At 48.5% G+C, this 19,068-nt stretch overlaps 1 protein-coding gene across 1 annotated transcript; it reads left to right on the forward strand.

The window, feature by feature from the left end:
* The first annotated feature begins 3,685 nt into the window (after window positions 1-3,685).
* Window positions 3,686-17,872, forward strand: ndnf (neuron-derived neurotrophic factor). The gene is made up of 4 exons (XM_018733064.2): window positions 3,686-4,024; window positions 11,191-11,382; window positions 12,746-12,870; window positions 15,853-17,872. The coding sequence occupies exons 2-4, from the start codon at window positions 11,192-11,194 to the stop codon at window positions 17,253-17,255; spliced, it is 1,719 nt and encodes a 572-aa protein (XP_018588580.1). The 5' UTR covers window positions 3,686-4,024; window position 11,191; the 3' UTR covers window positions 17,256-17,872.
* Window positions 17,873-19,068: the final 1,196 nt, after the last annotated feature.

Consider the following 19,068-nt stretch of genomic DNA (forward strand, 5'->3'; position numbering starts at 1 on the left):
AGAGGCCGCAGAGGGGAGGAGTTTGACCGTTTCGATGTCTGTCTCTCTTTGTGATTAAAAAGTTTATTGAGGCTAAAACAACCCAGCAGTGTGATGTCACAGGCCTCAAGAAACTGTACTATAAGCGTGTGAGGGTGTGGAGTAATGGTTTCGGTGTTCCTGAATGTATTTAGTGGGTATGAAGTCAAATAGTAGACACCATAACCCCCCCCCCCCCCCCCCCCGAGCCTCCAGACCACCCCACTCCCCAGTGAGGATAGACTTTCACTGCTGTGGGCCGACTCTGCTCTGCTCCTTCTACAAGAGCCTGGCTTTGGCATCTATTGTAATTACAGTAAGAGGAGAACACAGGCCTTGAGTGCTTCTCTAGTGGAGATCATGCTCTGCGCTCCATCTCCAGAGGTGGTCTGCTGGAACTGCAGTTGCTACCGCTGGGACCCCCCCCCTCCAGGACAATAACACCAGCTTGTATTCAGTAGAGCCTCAGCCTGATGTCCAGCTCATCACAGCTCTTGGTGGAAGCATTATGGTAACAGTGAGGGTAATGCATAGGACAGCTACTGGTGCACTGGTAAGTGCTACTGCTTTTGGACCCAAAGGTTGCAGGTTCTGTTCCAGCCTCTGGCTGTGGTGTTCACTGTGAAATTGCTGCAGTACACTTACCCAGCTGTATAAATGGGTAACTGATTGTAAGTGTCTTTGGAGAAAAGCATCAGCTACGTGTTGCCTCATCAAAGTGGTGGGGTGGTGGCAGGACACTTTAAGTGGGTTATTACCTGATGCTTATCAATAGTCAGGCATAAGATGCAGATCGGGGTTCACCTCTTTCGGGTTCTGACTGGTTGTCCAAGTAACCAGAGCTTCAGGGAGGACAGTTGGAGTAAGAAACTTGACACAATTGATGCAGTAATGAGCATCAGGTTAGATTAATGAGTCCTCTTGTTATATACGGAATACGCAGTTTCAGCGAAAAATGCCAACTGGTGTAGTCAGAGCCGTCGCTGGTCCAGAGAACCAGGGTTCCAGAAATTCCTCTTGACCACAGCTGGATCGGGTCAGAACCTTCACAGCGGTCCAGTTGAAGGCTGGACCAGCATTATCTTCATGAACTAGCATGAGTGACAGAGGCTGTGTCTGCTCACCAGCACCACCACCAGCTCATATTCTTACATCTTCTTGAGAACATCCTGCTGCTCTGTCCCACACAGCAACTCTCACCGTTCCTGCTCTGTGTCCCGTACACAACGTGCTTCTTCTGGAGGTTCTCGATGGTCTGCTGGAAGTGTGTCAGTGTGACCCGCAGCGTGTGAGCCACAGTCAGAACAGCATCTCAGAGACATTTCTAACGTGAAGCAGCAGAAACCTTGTACACCTCCAGCCAGTGCAGAGACGGTCTGGTTGAGCTCCATCCACAAGGCCTGAACAGAGCCTGGTCCACAAGCTGCTGGTGCTAACAGGCGAGTATGGGCTCACGTGGGATGGTGTGGTCTCACCCCAGCCTCTCCCTCCCAACACACAGCCCTGAGGCTCCCCTTTTGGGCGTTGGCTAACGCTTTCGCTGTTACTCCTGGTGTCAGCAGCTCCCAGGGCTGGGTAGAGTCTCCTTTCTGGAGCTCATGTGCCTTAATCACATGTTGAAAGCAGTTATCTTTGGAAGGGGTTTCCTGAGCACCTGACCACAGAGCCGAGCAAAGTGTGTGAGGGGTGTGTGAGTTTACAGTGGAAAGCGTGTATGTATGCATAAGTTGTAGTGTGCAAAGTGTGTGCCTCTTTATCTATAATACAAACGCATGTGTGGAAGCTGACATTAACGTGTGTGTGTTGAAGTCCATGTTGGCGGGTTTACACAGCTGTACGAGTGGATATGTGTGTGTGTGTGTGTGTGTGTGTGTGTGTGTGTGTGTGTGGATGCTCTCCCTCCCACACAGATGCTGCGCGAAGAAAAGGGGTCATGGCAGGCGAGTCTTGCTGCCACTAGATGGCGCCCTGGCTATTGTGCATCTCTGCTGAAGCTCTTCTCAGCAACACTCAGAATGTCTCACAGTGAGGTACAAGAAATAAGACAGAACTGCGATGATGTCTGTGCTGGGGTGAAAACAAAAATGCTGTTATTTTTTAATTTTATGAACTACATTGAGAAAATATAAATTTCAGTCTTTTCTCAAATCATCCACTTCAAAGCGGCTTCAGGCATTTAGACCAGTTGGAAACTGTCACACGGTGACACTCTTTCTGATATTGCAAAGAAAGGTGTGACATGTGTCCTTTCCTCTTTGACGCGACAGCTGATGCTCCAAGGTCATAAATCCACTTCCTGTTCTGACTGTGGGCCGCAGCATTTTTGCGCAGGGCCCTTATCTTGTGATAAATATTGACCTTCCCAGGTCGCGGCCCGGGAGCAAAGACGTCCTGGACCGGGCCGAGTTTTCACACCTAAGCAGGGAGTCCGTGTGAGTCAGATAAACACATGGGGCTCAAAGGGGAATCGCGGGAGTAAACAGTGAGGGATGCCGACCACCGGGAAAGACCTTTTCACATCTCTCTGTACCTCTTTCTCTGTTTCCATGGGCGGCCAGATTTATTTCCGAGGAACCTTGTGTAAACAGCTTTTCTTGAAGAATTCCCATTCCCAGGAGTATTTACAACCCCACACCCTGCTGGGGGGGGGGGGGGGGGGGGTGACTTTGAAAAGATAACAAATTTTAACATTTTGAAAATGATAATAAACAATAAGTCACAACAAACATCTTGCGACCAAGAAAGCAGAAAACATTTGGGGATCTGTGCTTTAAAGCTGACAGGCACAATGAACGTCAAATATAATCTATAACACATTAACGATGTTTCATTTATGTGTCTAAAGAAGCTGGACCAACAAGCAGGTCAGGTTTTCAAGAGCAAAACGTTTCAGTCCTCAAATGTTAGAATTTGTGGAAAGTGATATAACCAATTATACTTTCATTTTGCATTAATTTTATGCTTATGTGTTCTTCTTCATGTTACCATAATGTAACAGTTTAAAGTGAAAGAGTAGAAGTGTCTCACTGAATCTGTAATTGAGTGTCATGCATATATATATATACTGTCTCTTTAATCAAGTCGGAAAGTAAGTTTGTCATTGACAAGGTGAAATTGTTACATTGTTTCACTTTTATCTCGTGACCCTGTTACATTGTTTCTTTTTGATTTGTGTTACACTGTAAAATTGTTTCTCATTGATCAAGTGAAATTGTTACTGTTTCTCTTTCATTGTGTGAAACTCTTACCTTGTTTCTCAGTGAAAATGAAGAATCGTTAGATTTTCCGAACCGATTATGTGAAGTTGCACTGTTTGTCATTCATATAATGTGAATTTGTCACTGTGTTTTTTTGTAAGAGGTGAAACTGTTACACATTGTTTCTTGATAAGGTGGTATAGAATCTCAGAATCACTCAGTAGCAATGTGTGTAACTGATAGGTGAAATTGATAGTTCCTCATTAATAATTGTTTCTCATTATGGTGAGTGCGTTACTCACTGTGTCTCGCAGATAAAGTAACACACTGTGTGTGAGTTGATGTCCTCTGGTCTCTCTGCTTTTTTTCTTTCTCTTCACCCGAACTGTGTGTCTCGGGGTGGGGGGAGTGGTTTGAACTCGGAGTCACTGCTGGGGGCGAGCGCACGCGGCCAGACCGCAGCAGCGCGCCGCCGCGTTCAGTCCTCCTCTCCCCGCGCGTTCTCGGGGTGTTCCGTGTGCGCGCGTGCGCCAGTGCTCGGATAGTGTGCGCACTCGCCGGCGGACCTGGGACGGAGTGAACACGGCGCTCGTGCAGCGGAGCTCGGACCCAGGACCCTACAGGACTGAAGGAGGAATAGGACCCGAGGTCCACAGCGTCCCGAGAGACCTACCTTAAGCTTAGAGTAATTCACAACTTTCTCAACATCTCAGCGCCAGAAGCAACCTTCTCCTGTAACCCCAAGTAGAGAAGAACAGAGAAGGAAGAAGCACAACTTTTCTCATCAGAGGCAAGACAGTTTCTGCAAGGTAGGAGAGCTCTTCTCTGGTGTTTGTTGCTGTTCTTGCGTGATGCCTGATGCGACTTGGAAGTTCAGTGGACTTTCCATGTTCAAAGAAAGATGTGTGGAGAAATGCCGTGGAGCTGAAATGTCTGCAGGAGAAGTGGTGCGCTGGACTTGTGAGACGTGTGAAGTGATGTGGTCTTGAGATGTGTTGAGAAATTGAACTGAGAAGTGATGTTGAACTGGGATGTGTGGAGAAGAAGTGATGTTGAACTGGGATGTGTGGAGAAGAAGTGGTGTTGAACTGGGATGTGTGGAGAAGAAGTGATATTGAACTGGGATGTGTGGAGAAGAAGTGATGTTGAACTGGGATGTGTGGAGAAGAAGTGGTGTTGAACTGGGATGTGTGGAGAAGAAGTGATATTGAACTGGGATGTGTGGAGAAGTGCTGTGGATCTGCAATGTGCAAAATGATGATGTGCTCCTCAGACCTGTGGAGAAACTGAATTGAAACGTGAGATGTGGGCAGAAAAGAAGTGATGTGTGAAGAGCTGTGCAACTATATGGACAAGTTCTGAGAAACTAAGCCTAAGCCTGGTGTATGTAGAAGTTCTGTTCCGTTGCGATGTTTGCATGACAGCTGCTATGCGGATCTGAGGTGTGCAGAGAAGTTCTGAAGAACTGCGATGTTTGAAGAAGTGCGGCCGATTTGAGATGTAGGGAAGCGTGGTGGACCTGACACGGTTGGAGAAGTCGTGTAGATCTGTCTGGAGAAGCGTGCTGGACCTGAGCTGTTGCTGCGGAGACTCTCTGGAGCGGATCTCTCTGGATGAGGAGATCTTTCCCTCGCTACTTTGAGGTGGCTGCCAGATGAAGGAAGGGGCTTTGCGGTTTACAACTGGAGGAAGTGCTGCGCTTTCAAACACATTTCACTCGGCTCGCGGCAGACATGACTTTTTCATTTGGGGTTTCGCTTCTGGCCGCGGTTCAGGGCGCACCGCGCTGCGCGCGCTCTGCGCTCCTCGATCCCGGGACCAGTAGGAACACCCCGCCCCCTCCCCCCAACCCATCCCCTCCACCTTCCTTCAAACGGCACCGTAGGTCGAGCTGTTTACCGCACGCGCACCGCACACCTGCGCGAGGCGCCGCTCCGCGTGACTGACGGGCGTTGGCACCGCGCGACGCTTCGTAACTGAGGTGTGTATATTTATGTGTGTATGTTTTAGTCAAAGTGTGTGCTTGGAATGTGTTCCACTTGGGGAAATTCGGATGATTCGCATGATTTTGCACAAATAAAAAAATGCAGCGATTTAATTGCTGTGATTTGAGCGCAGCAGGAAAACATGTCTGAGAAACTGAAGGAAAAAATATTTAAATGGGTTTTGATGTTATTGTTTTATTTCCTTTCAAGAGTAAATTAAAAATGGCAACATAACTGCAGGACTTAGTGACAAATAATACAACTCAGTGACAAACATAATTAGTACAAATATATTACAAAGAAAATATGAAAATAAGATCCTACTGATAAATACAATTAGTAAAATAACTTAATGATGCATAAAATTAATACAAAAGATATGAACACAGAGATGAGCTCACTGCTGTCACTTGTTTGAGCTGACCTCAGAAAGTCACACAGTTGTGTATGAAACACAAAGCCTGGGAGATGTCCCACACACACACGCGCGCACACACACACACACACACACACACACACACACACACACACACACACACACACACACACACACACACACACACTGTGCTCCCCCACCCCTCTTTCCCACACTTCCCCTTCACAAGAATGGGTGATGAACAAAAAGTCTGCGCAGGGCCATGTCTGCGGCGCATACCGTAACTAAATCTGCATTTGCATATGAAAACTGGCGCTCAAAGAGTTCCTCCAGAGCATCTTCAGGCCTCAAGACCCGCAAAAAACTGCGCTGAAGGCGTCAGCCAGCGCTCTGCGTGTGTGTGTGTGTGTGTCTGTGTGCATGCGACTCACACACCCATAACCTTTGCCCAGGCAGCTGGAAAGTGTTTCTGCTCCAAATGTTTGTCTGTAAACATGCGTGTAAACAAAGCGGAAGGCCCGTCTGCGTGAGCCGCGCACTCGGCCTGGAGCGCTACGGCGGACTCCAGGTGCGCATCCGTCGGACCTTCCTCTCGGACCCTTTCCGCCGGGCGTTCCCTCTTGACAAATGGCTCGACGGGGGCCGCATCCTTTCCCATGGGCTCTTTGTAAGCGTCCTGTGTGATCTCAGCTGCCACAATGGCGCGGCCCGCAGCGCATCAGTCAGACGCCCCCCCCCCGCCTCAATGGGCCGTTTGTAGCGGGTGTCGGAAGGGAGACCCCTCTGACCCGACCCGGGCACGCGGACGCATTCCAGGACGCCGGGCGAGGGACGCCCTCAAAGGGCTTTGAGCAATAAGGACGAGAGGACGAACGGCGGTTCTGTCAAAGATGCCGTGTCGGTGGTCTCGTCGCCAGCGGTCCGTGGGCAAGAGCCAGGCACGCATCTCCATCTGAACTGTGGTCCAGACCTAACTCCCATCAAGAAGCACGAGCTGGAAGCCTCACACAACGTGCTCACACACGGCTCCGCTGTCCCACCGCGCCGCTACAGTCGCCCCTGTCTTGAGAAGGTGATGGGTTCCTGAGAAACCCCTCGTACAGTGAATTCTTGTTTATTTTCATGTCCCCAGATTGACACCAATTTATAGTGAGGTATCACCAAATCCTATTAAAGTGGACACAGTTTTTGCAACAATTAACATCAGTTATGAGAAGACAATATAACTGCAGTGCAGTGCAGTGCTTCATTAATTACTCTGTAATACTGCGTGGCTTTTACAGTTTTATTCTTATTCTTATTACTTTATAGTATTTTTTTAAAATTAATAATAATTTCTAATGATAATAATAATTATAGTAATAATACATATGAATAAACACAATTTATGATCATAATACTGTATCACTGTCAACCTGTACTCGTTCAGCTTAGCGAAACATACAGTATACAGTATGTATACTATATATATATATTCTATACGGTGTTTCTTCATTAATTCATTCACTAACCCTAACCCTTTAATACTAAGAAACAGCAAAGGAAACTAAATTGATTTTCAACAAAATCAATGAAGAACTATGACAATGAAGTGGACAAGTGGACATGGTTTGGACAGTCCAATTAGCCCACGATTTTGGAGAACTTCATGTCAAACCGGTGCCTCTGGTCGTGTGCCGCTCGGCTGCCTGGAGGAGCAGAATCCAAATTCAGCCCTCATGAAAGTAAAGAAGCATTTTGCGAAGCGGAGACAGCGCATGGACACTGTCCTCAGCCACTGGGCTCCTCTAACAGGGTTCGAGGACATGGGTTATTTACAGTTCCTGAGCGACATCAGGATGAGGGGCTGGGGGGTGGTGGTATCAGGGGTTGATTTTCTCAAGCGCCGCAGAGGCGGTCAGCTCCGCTCCCCAAGAGGCCACCTTGATTAGAGGACCGAGTCTGAGGTTCGAGACACTGGACAGAGAGAGAGAGAGGGTGATAACTGTTCTGGGGCGGCTCACTGCTCCACATTCACACCCTCAGACTGTCCAGCACGTGGAGTCATTTCTGCTGCACCGCTGTCAACTCATCACTGCAGGTGGACACTCAGCTGGGGACAACATCCCTTCCTGGGGCATTTTTATGACACAAGCGCTCGTAACCACGGAAACATCAGTGGAACATGAACTGCCAGTCGGGGCGTTGATCTCTGTGGCACCACCGGGCCAGGAGACGGAGCCCTTGGACTCCACTGGTGTCTTGACACATGTCCCTCAGACCCAGCTTCCCTCTCCAGCTGCACACACCCGTCACCAGCCCTCAGCACTGTTACCGCAGCAACTCTGTCCAGTGTTACACTGACTTTCAGTTGTCCCTTCCAAGAGTCCTGTTATCAGTTATTATTATTACACTTTTTGTGGTATTATTATTATTTGTAGTAGTAGTAGTATTATTAACTGTTGTTAATCGCAAGCTTTCCATTGCTAAGCTCCTTACAATTATTCTTCCATTTACGCAGCTGGGTAATTTTTACTGGAGTAATGTGTGGCCAGGGTTGCTACAGCACGATTGGGATTCGAACCCAGCGCCACACTTTGACAAACATCCACACTGATGTTGCTTACTTTTACTGAGCTACACTATAGTAGCGCTCACAGCTGTTATCTCACAATCGGATGGTCCTAGGTTTAAATCCCACCTCTTGCTGTAGTACCCTTGATCATGGTACTTAGCATGAATTAAGACAGTAAAAACGGCTCAACTGAGCAAATAGCCAAATCAGTGTAAAGTTGTTAATGCAACACTGTAAGTCTCCCTGGATAACAAGGATGGCTAAAATGAAGAATATAATAATAATAATAATAATAATAATAATAATAATACATTTTAACTGAGTGCTTGCTGTTACTACGGTATGGTGGCCCTGCCTGTGACACAGCTGCAGTAAACCCCTCCCAAACGAAGTTTCCTACCTGATTCATTTCACTGATTTCTTCCTTTTCAATTCATTCCAGTTAATTAATTCAGTGTTGAACCAAGTTCCCACTGGAAAGGAACCAGGGAGCAAATAAATAAATAAGCAGCAAAAGTGAAGCCGACATGTTTCTGCCTTCAAATTACCCCCTGAACGGCACTCATATGCTCCCCCTGCTCTCTCATTGAACGTTGCTCTATTTGTTCCAGATGCCACGCGTTGCTCCTTTAGAGCGGCTCGGGTGTGGGGCTCACGCACGGGAACGGCATGCTGGGAGACGGCGCGTTTTCGTTCTCACGCTGAACTGGGCCGCATGTCAGAGAACATGTTCCCATCAAACGCTTTTTTCCACCCGTTCAAAGGCTGGTCCAGGACTGCTGTGACCGCACCTCAGTGACCCTGACGTTCCTCTTTGACTGACACTCCGCCGGTGTCCGTGTGACTGCTCTCCTGTGACCACAGCCCCTCCCCTATGGCTGAGACCACTCCCATTCATTTGTGACCAATCACTGAGCTTGTAACCTCAACCCTGCCTTTGTAGATGTGACCATTTTCCTGCCACGATGACCACTGCCTTGAACTCACATTTGATGGTGACCACTCCATTGTGAATCTGACCAGTCCTCTGAGGTTATGACCCCTGCCGTTTGATTGTGACCACTCTCCTGAGGTTATGGTCACTCCCCTTTAATTGCAACCACTCCTCTGTGGTTGTGACTGATCCCTGTAGCAGCAACTGCTGTTGTGTGGCTGTGTAGCTGTGACCACTCGGCCATGATGGTGAGGTAGTGGTCACTCTGCTGTGTGTGACCATTTTCCCATGGTTCCAACCATGTGGGACAAGGAGGACGGGTTCCAGCCTTTGCGTTCTCAGATTGCAGCTTGACGACTCTGGGACACGAAGGACATGAAGACAGAAAGATCTCTCCCCCGAGAAGCGACTCGAAGCCAAAATTTCCCTTCCTCTGAGCTTTGGGCGTTCGTTGAACGGCTGCCATGAAGTGACAATGCGTCGCGTTTTTCCCGCGCTGAGTGTTCGACCCGAACTGGACTGAGACACCGAACGCTGTGTTCAGCCCGTCCCCAAGGGACTGTTTCACAGTGAGCAGAACCCAGGCAATGGGCCCAGGATGCTGAAATTTTGGGGCACCAAATTTTGGTACTAAAATCAAAAAATGAAGTGTAATCTTGGTAAAAAAAATTAAGTAAAAACCATTTATAAGCCATTAAAGTATTAATTTGTGCTCTTTGGAAATGTAACAGTCACATGCATGTTATCATCAGTAAGTGCGTAAGAATAACACATTTTATTTGTAAATTCTGTTTTCCCTTAATGATCACTCTCTATATCTACACTTGTAATTATTTACTCATTTATACAGCAGGGAAAATTTACTGGAGCAATAAATTTATAGGAGCACCAGCTGCCCCAAATCTTGAAACAAAAACATTTTTTGTCCTATGCTGTATGTGTGTATATACTGAATATATATGGGTGGATGTATGTATGGAGGTATGTATGTGAGTGTACCTTTATTTAAAAAGTCTACGGGGGGCCTCCTTCCCCCGGGGCAACAAAGATCCAAACACCAGCCCTGGATCGTACTGTCAGCTCCTGGGAAGTCCCTGGAAGCTGCACTGAGACACAGGTCCAGTACTAATGGCTGGCCTAGAGCTCTCTTTCGGAGACTGAACCCCCCCCCCCCCCACCACCCCCCTATGGGGGTCATTAAAAGGACAGGATTTCGCAGGCGGTAAATGGCGCTCAGGCATGTGGGTAATCGGCCGTCATTACTCTGATTAAATCACGAGGGATTCGCCTCCCATCAGCCGCGATCAATGTGGCGAAATCAATGAGCGGCGGCAGATTTTCGTGGCGGCGTTGGGAGGGGGGGGCTCTGCCTTCGGTGACCCTGCACCAAGGGGGCCCAGCTGTTAGGGTGCCGGTCGTGTCCTGCATCGCGTGTCCTGATGGTCCTCCTAGTGGGTGGGGCATAAACAGCACCACAAGCTCCAAGTCTTCACCCTGGTCACTTTGTCCCGGCAGTGGGAAGCAGCACTAGGGGGCGCTCTGTTCTCCAACGGCGTCTCTTCGGCACAAGGCCCTGACGATGACCACTGGGCGTTACCTGGGAAGAATTATATCTGCTCTTGATAAGCTCATTAGCCCTGCTGTACGCTAGCTGGCGATGGGAAAGGGGCGTGTCCACGAGCTTGTGGTGAAAACTGAGTACACACACATGTCCCAAGGCACAGATTGCATCTTCCATATTTATATTTACTCATTTAGCTGAGGCTTCTCTCCAAAGCAAATTATAGCGTTAAGCTGCTTACAGTGATTTACCCATTTAACAGCTGGGTAACATTTATTGTATCCCTTCCTACTGTATCCCTCTGTCCCCAACGGCACTCAGGCTGCCTTGGTCAAGGGCACTGCAGTGGGAGATGGGATTTGAACCTGGGCTCTTCAGGTCCAAAGGCAGCAGCAGCACTTACCCGTATGCTACGTGGTGCCCCAACCCTGCTTTTTGTGACGCCGCCTTCTGGTTTGGGTTGCGTTCTTCTCCAGCGTGACCCAGTGTGGTTCTGACCATGTCTGGCTGTTTGACACATTGAGGTCCTTAGTGTATCTGGGTTCTAATCCCATTCCTTCTGCAGGATGGGGCTGCTCCTCGCACCGCTCCGCCTCTGTCTGCTGCTGGCTGTGGGCACCGGTGCCCAGAAGCTGCCCACCCGGGACGAGGAACTCTTCCAGATGCAGGTGCGGGACAAGGCCCTGTTCCACGACTCGTCCGTCGTTCCAGATGGGGCTGAGATCAGCGGCTACCTCTTCAGGGATACGCCCAAAAGGTACGAGGGCTAGTCCACCACAACTTCCTGCCTTTCCTTAGCACCGCAGCCGTTGTGCGACCCCAAGTTCTCCTGTTTTCGCGACACTGGCTCAGTGTCACCAACAATCAAGTTACAAACTTTCAGACATTTTTCCAGTTACTTTCCTTGAAATGACGTTTCTTCACTGATCAGCGTGCTAAAAATTTGGTTTGTTGTAGAACAAAGCTGAGCCGTTTTCACTCAACAAGCTGACCGGTGGTAGTTAAGGCACACAAGCAGAGCAGGACCATGGAACTGCCTTCATTTAACTCACTTCCACAATGTTTACAGTTCCTGGCTGCTGTTCCTCGGTGTCGGCGATCAATAAGAAGATGAGGAGCACCGAACATGTTTAGGATGAATCAGTTGACACTCAGTGCTGAGTAGGAGTTTGTAGCGATTTTTTGTAATTATCAATCATTTAAACTTTGTTTTTTTTTATTCTGATACAGTTGAAAACACACAAAAACATTGAAATATAAAGTCAGTCTATCTGTCTGTCTGCCTGCCTACCTCGGCGACGTCACAGCGTTACGTGTTTCTCGCCCACGGCACTGCAGTTCTACCACTGTGGATGGAACTGAAAGGGTTAAAGTATGAGCCGCATTCAGGGCCCTTTTGACCTTTAGGTTTTGGGTGCTAAAATTGAAAAAAAATTGTAATGAAGTATAAAATGTAATCGGTAAACAATAAAATATCATTTTGTAATAATAAAAAAGCAGTTTTACTATGGAAGTTGAAGCTTTGCTGCTTTACATGACACAATACAACCCATGTATTTCTGGGAAGTTGCATCTTAGTAGGTGGCGTGTTGCACGAGACAAACCGTGGGTCAGTGCGCGGTCAGTGCGCGGTCAGTGCGCATGTGTTTCTTCCCTTAACGAAATAGTGTGCGGGAAAAAAGTTCCGTTTGTTGTTGTGTAATTATATGAAAGTAAAATTGTGTTTTCCCCTTACATCTAACTTTCATGTACCTTTTACCATAAATAATTACACAAAAATAACACTTTATTCAAAATGTTTCTATTTCCCTTGTTCATATATATGTGTATAAATATAAAATGAAAATAGTTTTTGTCATATATATGAATAGCTCTATAAACGTAGGGATACCTAAGTGTAAAGGGTGCTGGGCTGATTGTTCTTGACGATTATTAAACATAAATGTGCTCTGGGTGGGAGAACAGTATAAAGGGTGACGACGGCAACAGGACAGAAGCCTGGTCGTCGCTGGCATCTCCCTCCCGTCTGTCTCTGCTCCTGTCAACGGAAGGGGTTCGAGGACGCCGGGCTCCCTGCGGCGCGTCCGACTCACCCCTGCGGGCCCCTCCTGCCTCCCCAGGTACTACTTCGTGGTGGAGGAGGACAACACGCCGCTGTCGGTGACCGTGACCCCCTGCGACGCCCCCCTCGAGTGGAAGCTCACCCTGCAGGAGCTGCCCGAGGAGTCGAGCGGCGAGAGCTCAGGTGAGGATACGACGCGCTGCTGTACCACATACGCGCACGCACTAGGGTTGTCAGTTCCGGACCCATGTTCCAGCATCCCTCCTCCCAGACTAGAGGGATGTGCACATCACCCAGGGTGGGGTGGGGGCCCAATTAAGGAAGCCTGTTTAACTTAAATGGACTGATATTGGTCAGCAATTATTTTTCCCACGATTGTAATCATGTCTCTACATAATTCCAGCAAAGAGGTCGCAGCCCCCTCCTCCTGCTGCACCCTGCGACTGCCCCCACCTCACCCTGCCTTCAGAGGTCCCTCTTTGGGTGGCGCGTGGTGTCCCCTTCGCTCCGTCCCTCCGTCCCCCGCAGTCTGGAAGCAGGCAGGGTCCCAGGGGTGCCCGTGCAATTAGGAGGCAGCAGGAACAGCACAGCGCGGCCATGTTGGTGCCTGTGGTGGAGGGGGTGTGGGGGGAGGTCTGGGGGAGGAGCCTTTGCACGAGTATCAGGTTCCTCTCTCTCCCTCGTGATGGTGTGTGTCGCTGTTTATAGCTGCCGACGGGGAGAAGCTCCTCGAGTTCCTTCAGCTTATTCACATATTTAGCGCAATGTAACAAAACAACTGCATCGCCATAGCAACAGCAGGGGTGCATAATAGGAATAACGGGTGACACACCAAACTGGAATGGTTGTGTAAACTAGGTACAACCGTAACTGGAAGAGTTACTCTGTGTTATCTAGGTACAAACCAAAGTAGAACAGTGATGTGAAGTGGCTGTACACCAAACCGGAATGGTCCCGTACCCGGGTACACGCACGCAACTCGAGTGGTTTTCTACACTGGGCGTTCCTCAGACTGCTGGCTGGAGTGGGTATATTTACCTAATTTACCCACATTTTAGAGCGCATGATTTAGACTGACCCTGAGGGCTGAGAAAAGAGAAGGGTGGACAACTTGGCCCCTCCCTCTTTTTCTTAGGCCCTATCGGCTGATTGGGTGAGGTGTGGCTGCAGCCGTCTAATTGGTCTAGGAATAACTGGGAGTGCCTGACAAAAAACAGTGTTTTACTGCTTTTTATTAGAATAGAATACACACACACACACATTTACAGAACCGCTTGTCCCTTACGGGGTCACGGGGAACCGGAGCCTACCCGGCAACACAGGGCGTAAGGCCGGAGGGGGAAGGGGACACACCCAGGACGGGACGCCAGTCCGCCGCAAGGCACCCCAAGCGGGACTTGAACCCCAGACCCACCGGAGAGCAGGACTGCGGTCCAACCCACTGCGCCACCGCACCCCCCTCAGAATAGAATACATTACAATATAATTTATTTTATCTAACGTTCTATCCAGAAGATTAAATCAGAAAGCATATATGGGGTCATAGGCAAAGCAAATCACAAAGCATCACATATGACACAAACTTGCAGGAGACATATATTAAAGTAGTTGTTATAATTAAAGTACGCACAGACATACACACTGTCTGAAATCGCTTGTCCCATGCGGGGGTCGCGGGGAGCAGGAGCCTAACCCGGCAGCACAGGGCACAGGGCTGGATGGGGAGGGGACACACCCTGGACGGGATGCCACTCCCTCGCACGGCACCCCAAGCGGGACTCAAACCCCAGACCCACCGGAGAGCAGGACCCGGTCCAACCCACTGCGCCACCACATCCCCTCATAACTAAAATAATAAAACAGAAATCAGTGAATAAAGACTTCAGCAAAGGTGTAACAGGGTCAATACCATGGTACAATAACAAAGTGATGATGAAGCGGCCAGACAGGCAACAGAAGTGCAATAACTGCACCGGACGATATCATGTAAGAAAGGGACAAAACAAAAATTACTGTCATTTTCAATAATAAAGAACCGTTTTCTTATTGTTTGCATGGCAACGGTGTAGCATGGAGGGCTGCAGGTTCAAAACTGGCTGTGGTTGTGCGCGTGTGTGTTCTTCCGGTGTCCTGCTACAGCCCAAAGCAAGTCTGACTGCTGACGGGACTGTCCGTGTGGGATGCCACTGCGGCGAAAGGGGTTTGTGTCCTCTGTGTCCTGGGAGAGGCTCCAAACAGCTGCAGCCCAAATTGGATGAGCAGCTACTCATTAGCAGTTATTGAAAATTATTATTACTGTTGTTTATTACTGAAAATTAATGTTATTTCAGTCTTCTCCTTCTGTCCTGTGACATTGTGTCCATTGCTAGTGCTGCTCGGCCTCGCATCCTGTATACGTGTTACACGGAAACGTGTCCTCTGTAAGTTCTATGCCGTGGTGCCTGATGCTTGTGTTAAGCGTGTGCTGCGCAGCCCTCCCCATGTTCTAAAGCTCCAGAATAGGTTTCATGGTTCCTACTAGTGTAGCTTGGTGCTGAGCACAGCGGTCGGTTTGCAAACATAATATTATGTTTTCTTGCGTTGCTGAGAAAAATGTCTGCAGAATAGGCAACAAGGCTCTTCTTGTGCCTTGGCGACAGGAAAGGAAAGCGAAATAACAGCATCGGACGATCAAGGGGTATTTTCTGAGAAAACACTGGTACCGACTCGTAAATGACGAATCGTGGCTCATGTCCATGACGTTTTAGGTGGCCGCATCGGAGTTAGTGGTTTCAAACAGCTGCCAAGCTGAGGACACCACCTGTGGAAATACCTTTAAATGTTCTCACCATGTAAATATTGAAGGGACTTGAACTCAGTAACACCTATGTGAGCATCCAAAAGCAGCCATCATGACAATTCCCATCTCATTACAAATGACTTTGAGTAATAAAGAAATGTGTTGTTGTGCTACACGTACAATATGGAAGCTACTGCCTAGACTACAGCCAACAGAATTATGGGTTTTCCAATGATGGCCTTTGATGTGAATAAAAATTTCCCATTCAATCACACAGCGGTTACGTTTTGGATTGGTTGCTTTTCTTGGCTCGAGTAGAATCAATCCTTCAAACTCAGTTATGGAGCTGAAGTTCTCAAACTTCTTGATTTTTATGTGTGCCGCAGGTGAACCTGAGCCACTGGACCAGCAGAAGCAGCAGGCCACGGCGGACGAAGGCACAGAGCTCTTCACCTACAAGGGCAATGACGTGGAGTCATATGTAGCCACCAGCTCACCTTCTGGGCTTTACCAGTTGGAGATCCTCTCCACAGAGAAAGACAGCAGCTTCAAAGTGTACGCTACCACCACTCCCGAGTCAGACCAGCCGTACCCCGAACTACCCTTCGACCCCCGGGTGGATGTGACCTCCATGGGCCGTACCACCGTCACGCTGGCCTGGAAGCCCACGCCCACCGGATCTCGCATGAAGCAGCCGGTGCAGTACTGTGTGGTTGTCAACAAGGAGCACAACTTCAAGAGTTTATGTGCTGTGGAGGCTAAGATTGGGGCCGACGACTCTTTCATGGTGGCCCCCAAACCCGGGCTGGACTTCAGCCCCTTCGACTTCGGACACTTTGGCTTCCCCTCAGAGAACGACCTTGGTAAAGGGCGCTCCTTTGCGGGCAACAAACCCCTAGGTAACAAGGTATCCCGTTCATATGCCACCAAGCCGAAAGCAGACATCCAGAAGATGTGCATCGGGAACAAGAACATCTTCACTGTGGCACACCTGAAGCCGGACACACAGTACTACTTTGACGTCTTTGCAGTCAACATTGTCACCAACACAAGCACGGCCTACGTGGGCACCTTCGCCCGCACCAAAGAGGAAGCCAAGCAGAAGATGGTGGAGCTCAAGGACGGGAAGGTCTCTGACGTCTTCATCAAGAGGAAGGGCAGCAAGTTCCTGAGGTTTGCGCCGGTGTCCTCACACCAGAAGGTGACCTTTTACGTCCATTCCTGTCTGGACGCAGTGCAGATCCAGGTGCGGCGGGATGGGAAGCTGCTGCTTTCCCAGAATGTGGAGGGCGTCAGGCAATTCCAGCTCCGGGGCAAAGCCAAGGCCAAGTATTTGGTACGTCTCCGTGGGAGCCGAAAAGGGGCGTCCATGCTGAAGGTGCTGGCCTCGACGCGGCCCAACAAGCAACCCTTCCCGTCCCTGCCTGAAGACACACGCATCAAGGCCTTTGACAAGCTGCGCACCTGCACCTCAGCCACCGTGGCCTGGCTCGGCACTCAGGAGAGGAACAAGTTCTGCGTTTACCGCAGGGAGGTGGACGACAGCTACAGCGAGGAGCACCGGCGGCGCGAGCAGAACCAGTGCACAGGGCCCGAGACCCGCAAGAAGTCCGAGAAGGTCCTCTGCAAGTACTTCCATAGCCCGAACCTGCAAAAGGCTGTCACCACGGAAACGATAAAGGGCCTGGAGCCGGGGAAGTCGTACCTATTGGATGTTTACGTGGTGGGCCATGGCGGTCATTCGGTCAAGTACCAGAGCAAACTGGTCAAAACAAGGAAGTTTTGTTAATGACTCTGTACATAATAAATATATTATATATTAAAAAAGTTTATTTAACTCTGAGCGATATTCTACTAAGGAGTGTATACAGACTGACTACTTACACAGCTGAAGGCCTGTGACAGTATTTGAACTGTTTAGAGAGAGATATCAACGTGTATATTTATGTTTACATGACATCGGCGGTTGTTTGGACACTCGGGGGGGGGGGAACGCACATGCTCCGAGTTCCCGGCTCGACCAAGTTCGGCAAGACCTGAGTGAGCTGTTGCCGGGGAGGACAGGGGTTCGAGGACTTCCCTTCATCTCGTTTTTCATCATCACTGCATGAATACTCCCGTTTGTTAGCTCGGTTTCCCCCAAGAATTGTGGTCTATAACTCATCCTCTGCTGTCGCCCTCCCGTTACCCGTTCGCAAAGTATGTTCTAAGTACGTATTAGAAGAGTTTAAATTATTTCATACATTTCTGCTTTTTTAATGATAATTATTATTCTGAGGAAATGTTAAATCTATGAAGTATCGATGTTCAGATGCACCACTGTGTCGATCATCTCTTTTTGTAAATGTTTCTTTTGTGTGATGGAGCTCAGTGTTTTACTACTATGTCTCAAATGTACAAAATTGTCCTGCCAATATTCATGTACATAAAAAGTAAATATATAAAAAAGTCATAAATGTCTGGTATCCTGGTTGTTATGCTTCAAAAGGTCTCAGCAACGGCAAATAGGGATTAAAGCTGGGATAATGTAATGCACGAGTAGACTCGTTGGATTACGCAGAGGTTCCTTGGGGATCAAGAGATCCTGGCTTTAACTGCTTCTGGAATCCTCCAGCAATTAAACGGCTAATTAGCATCGCGTTAAAAAGCCCACCATTGTGATTTAAGAATGATACTGCACACAGTGTGCATGTCAAGTTGCAAAAAAAACATAATTGAAAGAATAACAGAGACGTGTCAAAGCGTACGCTATTTTCTCCATGTCCTAGGCCAACAGCACCTGGTGCGATGAAGAGGGGATCGCGACGCCGTCCAACACAAACACTTATTTCTGCACAGCATGCAGAAATGTTCCCTTTATTACTTCCAACGCAGAGTCAATCAAATTAGCACATTGTGGACACAGAGGGGCCCACATGGTTTGCATTAACACGGTGTGCAGGATCCATGCTGGGCAGACCTTCACAAGCTCAAACCAGCAACAGCAGTCAGAGGGCCCAAATGCTTCAGACCCAAAGACTTAACGCTCTATGGCTGTAGACTGAAAGACTGTAAGCCCTAAGGCTGCAGGATTCAAATCAAAAAGACTTATGGTCCAAATGCTTAAAGGCTGAAGACCCAGAAACTTCAGCTCAAAGGCCTCAGGCATTAAGGCTATGAACCTACAGACCATAGACACAAAGGCTTCAGGCCAGAAGGTTGTGGACCCAAAGCCTGACACCAATGTCTTCAGGTCTAAAGGCAGCCTCACTTTCAATCTGCTTTGACATGCAAAAGATAACGGGAACAGACCTTGGACGTTTTCCCATGCATTTATTTAAGGTATTATTCACAACTGTTGGAGCAGACAGCTTAGGCTGAGGTTAGGTGTTGATGGGGAATAGGTTCACTGTGAGAAAAGTGAGATGATTGATTACTCTTGGAACATGTGTTAATGTACATTCAGTCATGCGTTGTCTAAATTTCCTCTGCATTGCTGTTCCAGTACACCTTCAACTAAGACGGTTGGCGAGACCATTAACATCCACAGGAATTTTGAATTTTTACGTCCAAATCAAGAGCTCATGGCTTCCGATGTGTGTTTGCGTGTGTGTCTCTGGAAA

This window comes from Scleropages formosus, chromosome 9, assembly GCF_900964775.1.
Source record: "Scleropages formosus chromosome 9, fSclFor1.1, whole genome shotgun sequence".
Lineage (NCBI taxonomy): Eukaryota > Metazoa > Chordata > Actinopteri > Osteoglossiformes > Osteoglossidae > Scleropages > Scleropages formosus.

Bases quoted from the DNA above. Each gene is read 5' to 3' on its own strand.
- ndnf (XM_018733064.2), top strand. From the start codon at position 11,192: ATGGGGCTGCTCCTCGCACCGCTCCGCCTCTGTCTGCTGCTGGCTGTG. The intron at 11,383-12,745 runs GTACGAGGGCTA...CTGCCTCCCCAG, and splicing joins TTCAGGGATACGCCCAAAAG to GTACTACTTCGTGGTGGAGG. The intron at 12,871-15,852 runs GTGAGGATACGA...TGTGTGCCGCAG, and splicing joins GTCGAGCGGCGAGAGCTCAG to GTGAACCTGAGCCACTGGAC.